The 15859-nt window shown below is 39.4% G+C and overlaps 1 protein-coding gene across 1 annotated transcript in view; it reads right to left on the bottom strand.

Moving 5' to 3' along the window:
• POLA1 (DNA polymerase alpha 1, catalytic subunit) overlaps positions 1-15859 on the bottom strand; it is a 299598-nt gene that overhangs the window by 257490 nt on the left and 26249 nt on the right. The window contains exons 14-18 of the mRNA XM_043570717.1: positions 14914-15052; positions 13936-14090; positions 7885-7969; positions 4212-4273; positions 2590-2679 (exon numbers count right to left, since the gene is read on the bottom strand). Of these exons, the coding sequence (XP_043426652.1) occupies positions 2590-2679; positions 4212-4273; positions 7885-7969; positions 13936-14090; positions 14914-15052 (531 nt within the window). The remainder of the gene's footprint in view (positions 1-2589; positions 2680-4211; positions 4274-7884; positions 7970-13935; positions 14091-14913; positions 15053-15859) is intronic.

Genomic DNA, 15859 nt, shown 5'->3' with positions numbered 1-15859 from the left:
CAATATGCAACAAAATATATAATAGCACTCAACAGTTCAAGGAAGCAAACCATACCAGGTAGAAATTACCTGAAAAATGCAACCAAATTTTCCATGTATATAATGATAATTTCCATTGTGTGAATAATATGGTTCAATGCCCATGTTTATTAAAAAACTAGACACAAGTTTAAAATAAATCAGATCAATAAACTGATTTACTTGTTATTAATTTTACATAAAGATGTATACCACTATATATTTATGGCACTTTTGTCTATTAAATTAAGAGATCCAAGGACACAAGGAAGTCTCATTTCCAAATTATCATGCCTGGGATTAGGGACTCAAACCCATGTCAGGATTGGATTACATCAGTTTGGATTCCTCACACACAGACTTGGCTTGGCTCTAACATGCTAAGCCAGGCCACCTATCCTAGGCACCATGACATTTCCTTGGGGCCCAAGAGAGACTGCCAGGGGAGACTGGGTGAGGATCTAGTTCTGAGCCGGAACGCCACAATACGGCACTGTGGACAGACTCTTCCTGGTGTTTTCAAGATGGGTCCTAGAATAGTGTAAGGGAATACTGTAAGGCAAGTATGCAGAGATACTTGATAACAAACTTCAGGCTCTAGGTACTTTGGCCACACCACGGTCAAGATAGATATCCAAGAGCAAAAATGAATGTGGACAAATATATACCACACATTGTTTTGCAAGGCTTCAATGTAACTAAATTGCCATTATCACACTTAAAATACATGCATTTACATTCCTACTTTTCTCCAAAACCATCAAAATCACAGCATAATTTGATCCGTTAACTGGGTGGTGGGCAGGAGAAGAAATCACATCGAAGAGCCTACAAACTAAAGCCAGAGGAAACATAAAGCAAAATGTTGCTTTGTGACTCTTAAAAACTGGGGCAAACATAACTCAGTGAACTATTACCTCTTCCTTTTTAGTGGAAACATACTCAGTTACCAAGGGGAAAAAAAAATCCCTAGCCCTGAGCTCTCAAAGGAATAGGTCATAGAGAGTCACTGAACTCGGGGTACCGGGCAGCTCAGTTGGAAGAATTGGGGTTGTAAGTTCAAGTCCTACGTTGGGTGTAGAGATTACTTAAAAATAAAATCTTAAAAACTAGAGAGAGAGATGCACTGAGCTCATGAAATTGAAATACAAACACTTTGCAGACTGACACCAAATTGAGGGAATTAACTCCTATGACCAATATACAGCTGGGCCACTAATCCAAAAATGTACAGGAACCAACAGTTAACAACACAAGTTTACTTACTTATAGGTAAGTTTACTTACTTATATAGGCTGGAAATAAATGGAATATCCTAAACATCAACAATAACTCATGAGTTGCTATTCTATTAGAGGAAAAGAACTATTTCATAGTGGGCTGGCTCTTTTTCCCCCTTTCTGTTAGAGGAAAATACAGCAATTCCCACCAGTCCATAGGGTTATTTCACTCTGAAGATTCAAAAAAACATATAAAGAACTCATACAAATCAACAACAAAAAAAAAACAACAACCCCATTTAAAAATAGGCAGAGGGGAGCTTAGGTAGCTCAGTCGGTTGAGCGTCTGACTTCGGCTCAGGTCATGATCTCACGATCGTGGGTTCGAGCTCCACATTGGGCTCTCAGGGAGCTTGCTTTGAATTCTGTGTCTCCCCCCCCCCCTTGCTCATGCCCTCTCTCTGACTTTCAAAAAATAAAATTTTTAAAAAAAACATTAAAAATGGGCAGAGAACCTGAACAGACATTTTCCCAAAGAAGACACAGATACCTAACAGGCACATGAAAAGATGTTCAATGTCACTAATTATCAGGGAAATGCAAATTAAAACTACCTTAACACCTGTTAAAATGTCTATTATCAAAAGGACAAGAAATAACAAGCATTGGAGAGGACATGGAGGAAAGGGAACTCTCTTGCACTGTTGGTGGGAATGTAAATTGTTGTAGCCCCTACAGAAATCAAAAATTAAGAACACATCTACAATATGATCCACCTATTCCACTTTGGGTATTTATTTGAATGTAAAAACACTAATTCGGAATGATACATCCAGCCCTATGTTCAGTGCAGCATTATTTATAACAGCCAACATATCAAAACAAACCGTCCATCAGTGAATGGATAAAGAGGATATGGTACACATACACACACACACACAGAGGAATATACTGAGCCATAAAGAAGAATGAAAGTGTGCCTTTTCCAACAACCTGAAGGGACCCTGAAGGTATTATGCTAAGTGAAATCTAAAAAAGCAAACAACCAATACAAAAACAAACTCACTGATGCAGAGAACAGACTTCTAATTATCAGAGGGCAAGGGGCTTGGGGGGTGGGCCGAAGAGCGAAGGGAATCAACTGTACAGTGATGGATAGTAACTATGCTTTAGGCGGTCATCATTTTGTACTATATACAGACGTAGAGTTATACTACTACAAACCTGAAACTTACATAATGTTATATACCAGTTTTTACCTCAATTAAAAAAAAAGATTCTCTGCTGTTCAACAAGTACTGAGAACTAAGGAATGAAGAGTCCCCAACAGCATGACGAGACACCTACTCACCACAATGACATCAGGATCAATTTTGTGAACTTTGGCGAGGAAAAAACCTAGCAACGTTCTTTCCGTTGCAGCGATCTCAACCTTCACATTCTGTTAGATAAAAACATACCGGTCACTTACTCTTTACTTGTAAAGCTCCCTGTTCAAGCAGGATTAGATTTCTTAGAATTAAAAGAAATTATCCATTTCAAAACTAAAAGAAGCAATGAAATTGCTTATTCTAGGTTTCACAGTAACAACTGCCCAAAGTCTCTGAGAAGCTCATCCTAGTAATAAGTGAGTAAATAGAGAAAATTTTATGTGGGATTTTTAAAATTTGTTTAAACTTCTTTCATTTTATTTTTAATATAATCTATTGTCAAATTGGCTAACATACAGTGTGTGAAGTAAATAAAGCAAAATTTTAAATGCTAAGCACTATGAAGGGCAGATATGTCCCTCCACAGCGACACACTTGTGTATCTTGACATATCACACAAGCATATGAATCAGAGTACCTAACAAAAACATTACTTACTTTCCTATATAATCCCTGAAAGACTGCTGTTTGTGTATTTACCACATAAAGAAATCCCAAGGATTGTATAAACTAATCTGCAAGAGTGGTGTAAGAAACTATAAATAAGAAACTAGAATGAAAACTAGCATACATTTAAGAATTATAAGTGTCGTTAAGTATAAATAAAACCTATCTTCACACAAAAGGCTTCCACTTGGATTACTGAATATAAATCAGGTATTCAAAAGATCCGCTCTTATTAAGACTCTCCTAAATGGAAGTTGATAGCTATGTGTTTGCTATAACTAGTTCGGCTACAAAGTATCAGTTTGACTCAAAAGGAATTTTCCTAAGTCATTTTACTTGGATAGGTACTTCAGGGCACTTCATAAATAATAGCCTGATCCAACAGCACCTCCAGACTACTGGACTTCTCAAGCCAACTTAAAGTAAGTGGAACCTGACAAGGTTGCTAACTTTTAATTTTGTCAAGTGAAAACATTAAAAAAAAAAAAAAACCAACACACACATCTGTGAATGCAAGCATTCCACATAGTCTCCAGAAAACAAATTCTTTATATGAATACATTTACCCTTGTGACAAGCTCACTACATTATACTCCTTTTTCCCCACTTTCTATTTTATTAAGGACCCATGAAAACTTCATGGAGTATCCTGGGAGTTGAGAGATCCCTACCAATTCCAGCCAGCACGTATCGACCTTTCCAATACATGTCCCTTTTCATATCCAACTACACTCGGCTTTCTTCAAACTGGAGAGTGGGGTGAGTACTCTTCCCAACAGTTTCCCAAAACAGTAATCACATGATCGTGCATTTCAGAAAGGCCTCCCCTGAAGCTATCTGAAGGAGGACTTGAGCCTAAGTGTCTACTACTAGGGTACAGAATCACGTTATTTTCAGGTGGTAAAACATTCAATAATGTTTCTATTTTATATTTCTAATACATTTTGAATAGATTCATGTCAGTCCAAACTAGCAAGAATAGACCTAATAAATTAACATACAAAATAAGCCTATTTATGCTAATCTACACCATCCTCCTTTTCTTTTCCTAAATAGATGCTTCAAATTTATAAGGAATAAATAATGAGTTCTTTACCTTTTTCTTAATGTCTTCTTTGAAAGCATATGGAAAAATACAGTCCTTTGGTTTAGATATAACTGTAAGAAGGAAAAAAGATTCCATCACCATCTTAGTCCAATTTCAAGTACACATATGCTGCATGTTTCTAAATGGAAACTGTTTTAAATATAAACAAATACCCCCTAATCTCTAAAGAATTGAGAGATTCAAGTATTTCCAATGGTCATGTTGTTGGACCTCAAAAGAAAAGCCTAAACAATCCTAAAATTCATTATGGAACCACAAAAGACCCCAAATAGCCAAAGCAATCTTGGGAAAGAAGAACAAAGCAGGAGGCATCATGCTAATAATTTCAAACTACACTACAAAGATGTAGTCATGCCAACAGTATGGTATTGGCATAAAAACAGACATCCAGATCAAAGGAAAAGAACAGAGAGCTCAGAAATTAATGCATGTATATATGGTCAGTATGACAAGGAGTTAAGAATATACAATGGGAAAAGGACAGTCTCTTTACTATGTGGTGATGTGAAAACCAGACAGCCACATGCAAAAAAATGAAACTGGACCACAAAACACCACACACAAAAGCCAACTGAAAATGCCTTAAAGACTTGAATGTAAGGACTTGAATCTATAAAACTCTTAGAAGAAGACATAGGCAGTAAGCTCTCTAACACTGGTCTTGGCGATGATTTTTTGGATTTGACACCAAAAGCAAAGGTATCAAAAGCAAAAAGAATCAAGTGGTACTACATCAAAATAAAAAGCTCTTGCACAACCAAGGAAACCATCAACAAAATGAAAAGGCAACCTAACAAATGGGAGAAAGTATTTGCAAATAATTTATCTGATAAGAGATCAATATTCAAAATACAACAAGAACTCATAGAACCCAAGAGCAACCCCAAACAATCCAATTAAAAATGGGCAGGGGCGCCTGGGTGGCTCAGTCGTTTAAGCATCTGACTTTGGTGGTTCGTGGGTTGACGAACCCACCACTTTGGTGGTTCTGTGCTGACAGCTTGGAGCCTGGAGCCTGCTTCAGGTTCTGTCTTCCTCGCTCTCTGCCCCACTCTCTCTTTCTCTCTTTCACTCTCTCAAATATAAATAAACATTAAAAAAAATTTTTTTTAATGAAAAAATAAAAATGGGCAAAGGCTAGGGACTGGCTGGCATGAACTCTTGAGTTCAAGCCCTACATTGGGAATGGAGCCTACTTCAAAAAAAATGGGCAAAGGCTGTGAACAGACATTCTTCCAAAGAAGACATAAGGATAGCCAACAGGTACGTGAAAAACTGGTCAACATCACAGTCATCAAGGAAATGGACACCAAAACTACACTGGGATATCACTTCACACCTGTCAGAATTGCTATCATCAAAAAGACAAGAAGAGTGCCTGGCTGGATGAGTTGGTAGAGCATGTGACTTTTGATCTCAGGGTCGTGAGTTCAAGCTCCACCTTGAGCATGGAGCCTACTTAAAAATAAAAAAGACAAGAAACAACAAGTGTTGGCTAGAATGTGGAGTAAAGGGAACCCTTGTATACATACTGCTAGTGGGAATGTAAAACTGGTGCAGCCACTATGGAAAACAGAAAGGAGGTTCCTCAAAAACTTAAAAATAGAATTTCCATATGATCTAGGTATTCTACTTCTGGGTATTTGTCTGAAGAACATGAAATCACTAACTCTGTGCCCCCATGGTCAGTGCAACATGATTTACAAGGGCCAGGAAATGGAAGCAACCTAAGTGCCCATCAATTAATGAATGAACAAACAGAAGTGGCATATTTATACAATGGAATATTAGTCGGCCATTAAAAAAAAATAAGGAAATCATGGGGCACCTGGGTGGCTCAGTGGGTTGAGCATCTGACTCATTTCAGCTCAGGTCATGATCCCGGGGTCATGGGACTGAGTCCCGTGTTGGAGATCAGTGTGGAGCCTGCTTAAGATTCTCTTTCCCCCCTTCCCCTCTTTCCTGCTTGCACATGCTCGCTCTCTCTCTAAAATAAAATTTAAAAAAATAAGGAACCCTTGCCATTTGTGACAACACGGAAAGACCATGAGGGATATTATGCTAAGCAAAGTAAGTCAGACAGAAAAATAAATACTGCATGATCTCACTTATATGTGCAATCTAAAAAAAACAAAAGCAAAATGAGATCATAGATACAGATAAGAGACTTACGGCTGCCAGATGTCGTGGGGCAGGATGCGATGGGGCAGGGGACCCACAGGAATTGGGTGAAGACAGTCAAAAGGTGCAAATTTCAGTTATAAGTAAGTCACCGAAATGTAATGTACAGCATGGTGACTTTAGTTAATAATACTGTACTGCATGTTTCAAAGTTGCTAAGAAAGTAAATCTTAAAAGTTCTCATCACAAGAAAAACCATTTTCAAGCTATGATGACAGATGTTGACTAGTCTTATTGTGATCATTTCACGATACATACAATTATCGAATTGTTATGCTAAACACCTGAAACTAAAATGTTACATGTCAATTATACCTCAATGTTTAAAAAGTTTAAAAAATTACATCTAAAAAAAGGAAAAACCACGCACAGAACTCTAAGCTCCTATTAACTGTTAAAACTACTTTGATGAAACATCTTCACTACATCTGAGGCAGAATGGAGGATGTTTAACTTCCCTAAGGGGGTTCCACCACCACCAAAGCCTTAACCAGTGTACAATGAAGGAACTCCAACCTTCTCAAAATTAGAAAAATAAAGATGACCAAAGCTGCCCTCACTATAAGTTCTTTGTCACTCAAAACAGCTGTTCACACCATGGCATACACAGCAGGTGAATAAATACACGCTGAAATGAGCTAATGACTGCTCTCTTCCATGTACTTTCCACGATATCCTCACTGTCATGTTTTTCTGCGTATTTCACCCCACTTAAAGAGGCGAAACTTCACAATAATAACACATGATACTTCCTTCTCTGCTTGCTTTCCTAGTCCCGCTTTCCTAATACCCACAAAACCAGACAGGCAATGCTGTCCCAGTTAACTGCTGGTTCTAGCCTAGAAAAGATTTCAGGAAGCATGACAGATCAATAGTGTTATGCCCCTTTCTTGTTTACTGAAAAAAAAAAATAGTTATTTACCTGGCCAAGCTTTCAACATCGAATAGGTCAGAATCCTCCTTGGAGGCTGACTCAAGGCATGCAGATTTCTGTGTGAAATTTTCACCAACTGAATTTTATGCACAGCACAACCCAATTCCAATGTGATATTTCTAGAACTCTTCCCAAATAGGTAGACACTCATTTATGCCTCGGCATATTGCCTCACCACACAGAACACTTTGCTCAGGCTTCTATGATGGGCTTTTACAATGACATCATGAAAAGGAAATAGTGATAGCACAATTTTGACCCAATAAAAAAAACTAGAATGCCCCAACAGAATAACCACGGGAATAGAAAAGAGATGTCAAACTGCCTCCCAACTTCCCCTCAAACAAGATAAACTAGCTGAATAGGAGCCACCAAGCCAATAAAACTCAGTGTCCACAGCTGACCAAAAAAAAAAAAAAAAGTTTAACAATATGCACTAACTACTCTTGAAAACATCAAAAAAAGAGTTACTGATCCAACAGCTAGAGAAAAAATAAGAAAAATTAAAATCAAGCCATTAGTAGACCAGCTAAAAAAAATACATACCACAGAAGTGTGACTGAAAGGGAGGCTGTGGGGGCGCTTTGTCTAACTCAAAGCTGTGATGGACCAAAGCTGCCACAGCAATAATCTGTAAATAAAGGAGGGAAAAAGATCACTTATCAGACGCCGACTATGCATTCTGCATTCTCACCAAAACCACCAAGAATATTAAAAGATACATATTTTAGCCCATATTTTAATTTTTTATTACAGAAGTATTTAAACAAATAAAACAGAGAAAACAGAAGGGGAGAGGAGGGAAGGGGTAAGGCAGGAGATTAATAACTATTACCATCTGACCTAGAACTGGAGCTCAGGGCTCCGGAACCCCAGGCCAGGGATCTCAAAGGAAACAGGTAAGTGATGTTTAAAGACTCATTCTTTCAAAAAGCAAGCTATAGATATGTGTAACAAATAATCTGGATGATGTCAACAATGGACAAAACTAAGAAGAGACATTGTGGGTATTCTTCATTTTCTTTTTAAAATCTGTACTTTCTGGCAGGCAACTCTTGATATCAGAGTCCTGAGTTCAAGCCCTATAATGGGCATAGAGATTTAAAAAAACGTTCACTTTCTAAGTTTTTCATAAATGGCAAGGACTGCAATTCTGATTAGAAACAGTATAGACATAGGAAAAACTCTAGAAAAAAGCAGAAAATCAAATCACATGTACAGTAAAATCCTAGCTTTTTACTAAAATATGCAGAGAAAGAAGGCAGAAAAGAAATACACAAAAATGTTACGAGTGGTTGTCGCTGAGGGCTGCGGTTATTAGAAGACTTGTCTTTTCTATTTTTTTTTTGCATTTTCATATCCAGATTTTAATGTATTATATCAACGTACTCATGCAATAGCCTCCCTCAATGGTCTCCCTGCTGCTGTGCTGGCACCAATAATGGCTTCCCATGGCACCGTGCTGGAGAAAGCATGCTGCCCCTGGGGGGAAAAACCCATTCTCTGTGCCTAGTAAACTCCTACTCACCCACCAGTACTCAAGGTCCATCCCTACTCCTTTAGAAAAGACTTCTGGAGTGGATGCTGTGGTGTGTCACCCAGAAGTCCTCTTTAGGACAAGGGCCCTCATTCTCCCAACTGCTGAGAGGGCTGGAGGCTGACAACTCACAGAGGAGTCTCTTGGAAGCAGCCTGCATCCACTACCTAACGCATCGGAGAGGAGGGATGCTAATGAAGGCCCAAACCTCTTACCACAATTCAGAGCAACTCTGGAGGGTCATCCCCACCCCAGAGCTCCCTGGGACTGGCTGAGACCTTTGTCATAAGTGCAACTCAGATTTCTCCCACTGCCCAGTCTTGCTTCCTTCATTCTCCCACAGGGCTTGATCCTCAGAGCATCCCAAGAAGCTTCTCTGACCAATGACACCTTCCTGGCCTCTCAGGCTAGGGCAGCTTCCTTTATCATATGCTTGCCAGAGCACATCTATCCTTTGTAAGTTTTACATCTATTTCTGCTATCGAGCTAATATCTGTCTCTTCCACTATCTGGAAGAATCACAAGTATTCCATCACACTAGCTCAGGGTTTGGAAACATTTGCTGAGTGAACAACTTTATTAACCATCTAATCTAAACCCTCAGGAGGCCATCAACTTTACTCAGGGCTGCAGAAGATCTCTCCCATTCATTCATTCATTCATTCATTCATCCATTCAAATTTACTATGAGAAAAAATAAAGCAACATCAACTTTCATATACCCATCATCCACCTTCAATTATCAACTCATCAATATCCCTATCCACTTCCTGCCTCAACCCAGATTATTTTGAAGTCAGACTTATCACTTTATCCAGAAATACTGCAGCATGTATCTCTAAAACATGGTTTCTCACCCTCAGCGCTATGGACATTTTTGGCCAAGTAATTCTTTGTTACTGGGGCTGTTCTGTTCACTGTGGAATGTTCAGCAGTATCCTGACTGCCAACAGCACCGCCCTCCACCTCTGAATTGTGACAACCAAAACTATCTCCAGACATGGCCAAATGTCCCCTAAAGGGCAAAATCTCACCCCTTTGAGATACCCTACTTTATTTTTTTTTTTATTTGAGAGAGAGAGAGAGAGAGAGAGAGAGAGACAGAGACAGAGACAGAGACAGAGACAGACGATCTTAAGCAGGCTCCATGGTCAGCGCAGAGCTCAAGGCAGGGCTCAATCCCACAACCCTGGGATCATGACCTAGCCAAAATCAAGAGTCAGATGCTCAACCAAATGAGCCACCCAGGTGCCCCAAGAACCACTACTTTAAAAGATAAGAAGTTCGGGGACACCTGGGCGGCTCAGTTGGTTAAGCGTCCGACTTTGGCTCAGCTTGTGATTCATGGTTTGTGGGTTCAAGCCCTGTGTCGGGCCTGGAGCCTGATTCAGATTCTGTGTGTCCTTCTCTCTATCCCCCTCCCAAGCTCACACTCTATCAAAAATGAATGAACATTTAAAAAAAATAAAAGATAAGGTTTTTTTTAATGTTTATTTTTGAGAGACAACGCATGTATACACAGCACATATGGGAGAGTGGCAGACAGAAAGGGGGAGATAGAGAATGCCAAGCTGGCTCCACGCTGCCAGCTCCGAGCCCAATGTGGGGTTTGAACCCACAAAACGTGAGATCATGATCTGAGCCAAAATCAAGATTTAGAAACTCAAGTGAATGAGCCACCCAGGTGCCCCAAAAGGTTTTAAAAACGTAATAAAATTACAACTAATACAATTAATAGCAATTCCTTAAAATCACTAAATATTCATGCAAGATTCAAATGTTCATGTTTTCCCAACAATCTCAATTTTATTTACCAAGTAAGCCCATACTCTGTAATTGGTCAATATATAGAACTACAGGTACAATCCCTCCCTACCTTTTATTTCCCAGCAATTCATTTGTTGAAGAAGCTGGGTCATTCACCCTGTAGAGTGCTTTACAGTATCAACTCTATGGCTTGTATCACAATAATGCCATTTAACACATTCCTCTGTTTCTGTACTGCTGGTGAATTCACATTTAGATCTAAAGGCTTGGTCAAAATCGCATTCAATGTTTTGGTATGAATATGTTAGAGGTGCTACTGATGCCTTCTATCAGATGGCAAAGGCACGTCATGTCTGGTTATCTCCCTTTTAGTGATCATTGCCTAGATTCATTATTTCATTAGGGATTGCAAAATGGAAATATTCCATTTTTCCTTTATCATTTCTTAGCTGGAAACCTTCTATGAAGAGAAACCACTTCACCAATTACTTAGTTAGCTGAGGTACAATATGAATTCAAAAAAATCAAGATAAATGCTAGATTCAATCCCGTTATTGACCAGTTTTCGAACCAGTGACTTGGTTCCCTAGATGCCTTCAGAGGTGACCGATGCTGGGTTGCAAAAGCTTACAGTACCATTGTGAACTCACACGTTTCAGTGTGCTGGACCTATCCTTGTCCATGTTCACAACGTCCCATCGGTGGCCAGTAGGAAACTCTTCAGGTTGACTCCTGAACGCTTCTGACACAGCTTCAGTAGATTTAAATATCATCCTTGCTTTCTAGTATAGCTAGACACTCCCAGCATTTTCCTGAATTAGCCATTTCTCTATGAAGCCCTACTTCCCTTATTGTGAAATGGTACTGAGAAATCTCACTCCAGATGCTAGAGAATGGATACTATTTTTTTGAACAAATCAAACCTTTCTCACACACTTAACTATGGCCATCTACTATATTAACTATTATTAAAAGATCAAACCACATACTAAAAGAATTCAGAGCCAAAATAATGCCAAAAGGCTACTGTTAAAAAAAATTCCCCTAAAGTCAAAAGGATTTAGAAGCAGACATAAGACACTCCCACTGACCAAAGACAAGTTTAAGCATCAAAAATAACAATGACTGCAAGACACTGAACCACCATGTGTAAATATAAAACTCATGAGTTCATAATATTCCATAAAAGAGGAAGCAAAATATAATTTACAACAAAAATAAACAAATCACTAGTCAACAATACATATAATGGAGGCCTCCAACTTCCTACTCAGAAAATTGGCAATGAAAGAGAAAGAAGTACACATTTCCCTCATCTTTCCTGTACAAACTACTGCAGCATAACCAAATAGTGCTGGTTAACGAGGAAAAGTTAACTTTATAGAAAAATTCAACTAATAAACGTTCTAATATTTAACATATATAACTAACAAACATGGAAATGATGACAGAAATTAGAAAACTGCTTTACAACTCCTAATGAAACAACTAATTCGGGTAAATAAAAGGGGGGGGCATTAAATCAGTGGTTCTCAAAGGGGAACAAGTTTTCTCCCCACCCCCAGGAGATATTTGGAGAGGTGCAGAGGCCTTTTGGTGGTCACCACTAGGGGGAAGGGGTCAGGTAGAGGCATCAGGTATAGGCCAAGGATACTGCTAAACGTCACACAATGCACAGAAGAGCTGTCACAACAATCAATTAGTCAGACCAAAACATTAATAGCACCAATGTTAATAAAAAAAAAAAAAAAAAAACCCTCCTTTAGGGGGCGCCTGGGTGGCTCAGTTGGTTCAGCATCCAACTCTTGATTTTGGCTCAGGTCATGATCCGCGGATCATGGGATCCAGTCCCACAATGGGCTCCACACTGAGTGGATTCTCTCTCTAGGGACGCCTGGGTGGCTCAGTCAGTTGAGCATTCAACTTCGGCTCAGGTCATGATCTTGCAGTTCATGAGTTCGAGCCCCACATGGGGCTCTCTGCTGTCAGCATAGAGCAGGCTTCAGATTCTGTCCCCCTTTCTCTCTGTGTCCCTCCCCCATTCATACTGGTGCACTCTCCCCCAAATAAACATTTAAAAAATTTTAAAAAAAGATTCTCTCTCTCTGCCCCTCTCCCCCTACTTATACTCCCTCTGTATATATATAAAAAAAAACTGCCTTTAGATGAAAACTGGAACCCACTAATCAATCATAACCCCACTAATAGCAGTTTTAGCCAGACCTAATACGTCTGCTGATATATAATGCAATATGAAATACATCATACCACCTATAAAGTATACTGACCCAAAAAGTCAAAACTGAATTGAATCCATGCTTTAGCACTAGCTAGCAGGGGCCAGCACACTTGTTCCGTAACAGGCCAGATACCAAATATTTTACACTCTCAGGACACATGGCCTCTATCGTGACTACTAACTCTGCCACTGTAGTCAAACAGCAACTGTAGATAATACATAAATGAATAGACATGATGTCTTCCAATGACTTTTTTTTTTTTTTTTTTACAAAAACAGGTGGTGTGCTGGATGTGTTCGCAGGCCATACTCGATCAACCCCTGGTATAAAAGAAACTGTCCAATGACACCAGGAAGCAAACATACATAGAAAATACGACATTGTATGAGACAACGAAAAATGACTTACTTAAAGTCAATGTCACTGAAAAAAGAGGATGGGAGGGAGCTGCTCCCATTTAAAAGAGATTGACAGGCAACTGGGTGGTTCAGTCAGTTAAGCACCCAACTCCAGCTCAGGTCACGATCTCACAGTTCATGAGTTCAAGCCCCATATCAGGTTCTGTGCTGACAGCCCAGAGCCTACTTGGCATTCTCTCTCTCTCTCTCTGCCCCTACCCCAGGCTCACTCGCACACACACTCTCTCAAAATAAACTTAAAAAAATGTATAAAAATTTATTTAAAAATGAATTAAAACATAAAATACTTCAACAAGAATTAAAGGTGGGAGGAAACAAGTGTGACAAAATCTTGCTAGCCACTGAATATGAGTAACTCGTATATGAGAGTTCATTATATTATTCCAAGTCCACTTAAAGTTCTCCAAAATAAAATATTCAAACAACAAAAAATAAAAATAAGCCCAGTAATTTAAATCTTTAAAGAACACCTCCAGCACCCAACACATTCAATACATTCTCCAAAATGGAGTTTGGTACTGCATTAGTACTTTCTCCTCCAGAAAGAACAATTTTCCCTTATAGAATAGCTGTACAAGTTCAAGCAAGTATTGCATCTAAGACATGGGTACAAAAATATGCCCTATTTCTTTACCTCATTCTGATGTGTCTTTGCATTCTGCATTGTCTTCATGCTGAAAGACATGACCACAACTGGAGGAGGACCAACATCTTTAATCACATTCACCAGGTCTGGTTTCAAGGCCACTGCCTCAACTTTACACCAACTCACTGGCGGATTCAAGAGCTCTGAAAGAGAACAGATACAACAGATCAACAGCCATTTGCTGAAAAAGGAAAACTACTATAATTAAGACATCTGTGATTAACTGAGATAGTCTTCAATCCCATATTCTAATAAGAATGTCTTATTACATCATCTAACTAAAAATAAGCTCAATTACTGGATTGTATGCAAAGCCGTGTGTGTGTGTGTGTGTGTGTGTGTGTGTGTGTGTGTGTGCACGCATGCGTATGTGGGGGTGGGTAGGTGGGGGTGTGTGTACACATATGCTCATCTTCTTGGTAAAAGGTCCACAGCTTTCATCTGATTTTCTGAAGAATCCAGGACCTAAAATAGGTTTAAAAAAAAAAAAAAAAACCCAAAAACACTACCCTGAAGGAATCACCAAACATTTTTAAGAGATTTGTGAAGACAAAACAGAGTATCACAGATGCAAACACTGGAAAACATCGGGTAATAAACCAAATGAGCACTGTCCCCGTCGGGCAGGGATGCTGCCTCTCCTTCAGGGGTGAGCAGCTCGCTCCGCACAACAGGGGGCCCATCAGCAGGGTGGGAGGTACACGCCAGGAGCGGCACAGAGAGGGATGCGGGGAGGGGTGCGGGCAAAGGCCACCCAGACTCACTAAGGCCTCCCTCCCACCGAACTACCAGGCACTGCAGCGACGAAGTGGCTCCAAGCATATTCCCTACACTCACTCGAGGAAAACTCTGAGGAAAGAAACACAAAAAAGGACGTGGACACACTGAAATAAATAGACCAAGTCCTTAACTTCTAAAAATCACCCTACTGGCAATTTAACTTTCTGAAGGTAAATTTTTCCTTACGTGGATTTTTTACTTCAAGCCAACAAGGTCCTTTGATCTTTCTGTTCATCAAGAATATTTCCAGGCTGGATGTGTTGGTCCCAAATACATGAGAAAAAGTTTCTCCTTTCAAATCCTGAGGAAGCTGTGGCATTTCAGCCTGAAAAAGGCAAAGAAGAAAAAAAACAACAACCCTTTTTTGTTTAAAACCATTACTTCACATTTTCCGAAGTCTGTATTTGAAATAAACAAAAGCCTCTCTACGAACCACCAGAAGAAATCCCTTTGATATATATGAAATGTAATTTGCAACAAATGAAATCCCAAACAATTCACAGTAGGACAGAAAAACAATTCACAATGACAAAATAATGCATCTTGATGGCACCCATTAGAAGAAAAATAGGCCAAGAAGCTCCCGGAAAAGAGGATTTCTGTCCAGAGCCATACATGCCTTACTGATAAAGAACAGCTGAGTAAGTACCACTCCATTAGAAGAATGAAAGCAAGAGAGTGGAACTCATTCAAAATGCTCCTAGGGAACTTTTCATCACCACTGTCAGAAACATTTCTTAAAAGTTTCCCTTTTCCGACATTGTGAGATCAAAACTCTAGAACAAAGGTAAAAAGAGGTTAAGGCCCAGTTAATTAACATCCCAGAGCAATGACCTTGCCTATCACGGGAGCAAGAGCAGCACTACAGCGACGCTACGGACGATCCTCTCTCACCTTTCCGCGGCTCAGAAGGGACACTCCAACAGACTAATGATGTGCAACTCCATCATGTGGCCTTCACTCCACTTGACAAGCAGTTGTGCAGTCTCAACTTATTTATTTAAAGATGCATACTTGAAAGCCTGAGACAGGCAGCATAACCAGTGTTCTATGTACTCAAATTAATTTGAACCATTTTCATTATTCATGACTGTAAGTCCACCTCACTGAACTATGGACTTGAGGAGCCCTG

This window comes from Prionailurus bengalensis, chromosome X (genome assembly GCF_016509475.1).
Source record: "Prionailurus bengalensis isolate Pbe53 chromosome X, Fcat_Pben_1.1_paternal_pri, whole genome shotgun sequence".
Classification (NCBI taxonomy): Eukaryota; Metazoa; Chordata; class Mammalia; order Carnivora; family Felidae; genus Prionailurus; species Prionailurus bengalensis.
Note: the sequence above shows the minus strand (reverse complement) of the source record. Positions and strands in the feature narration are given on the sequence as shown.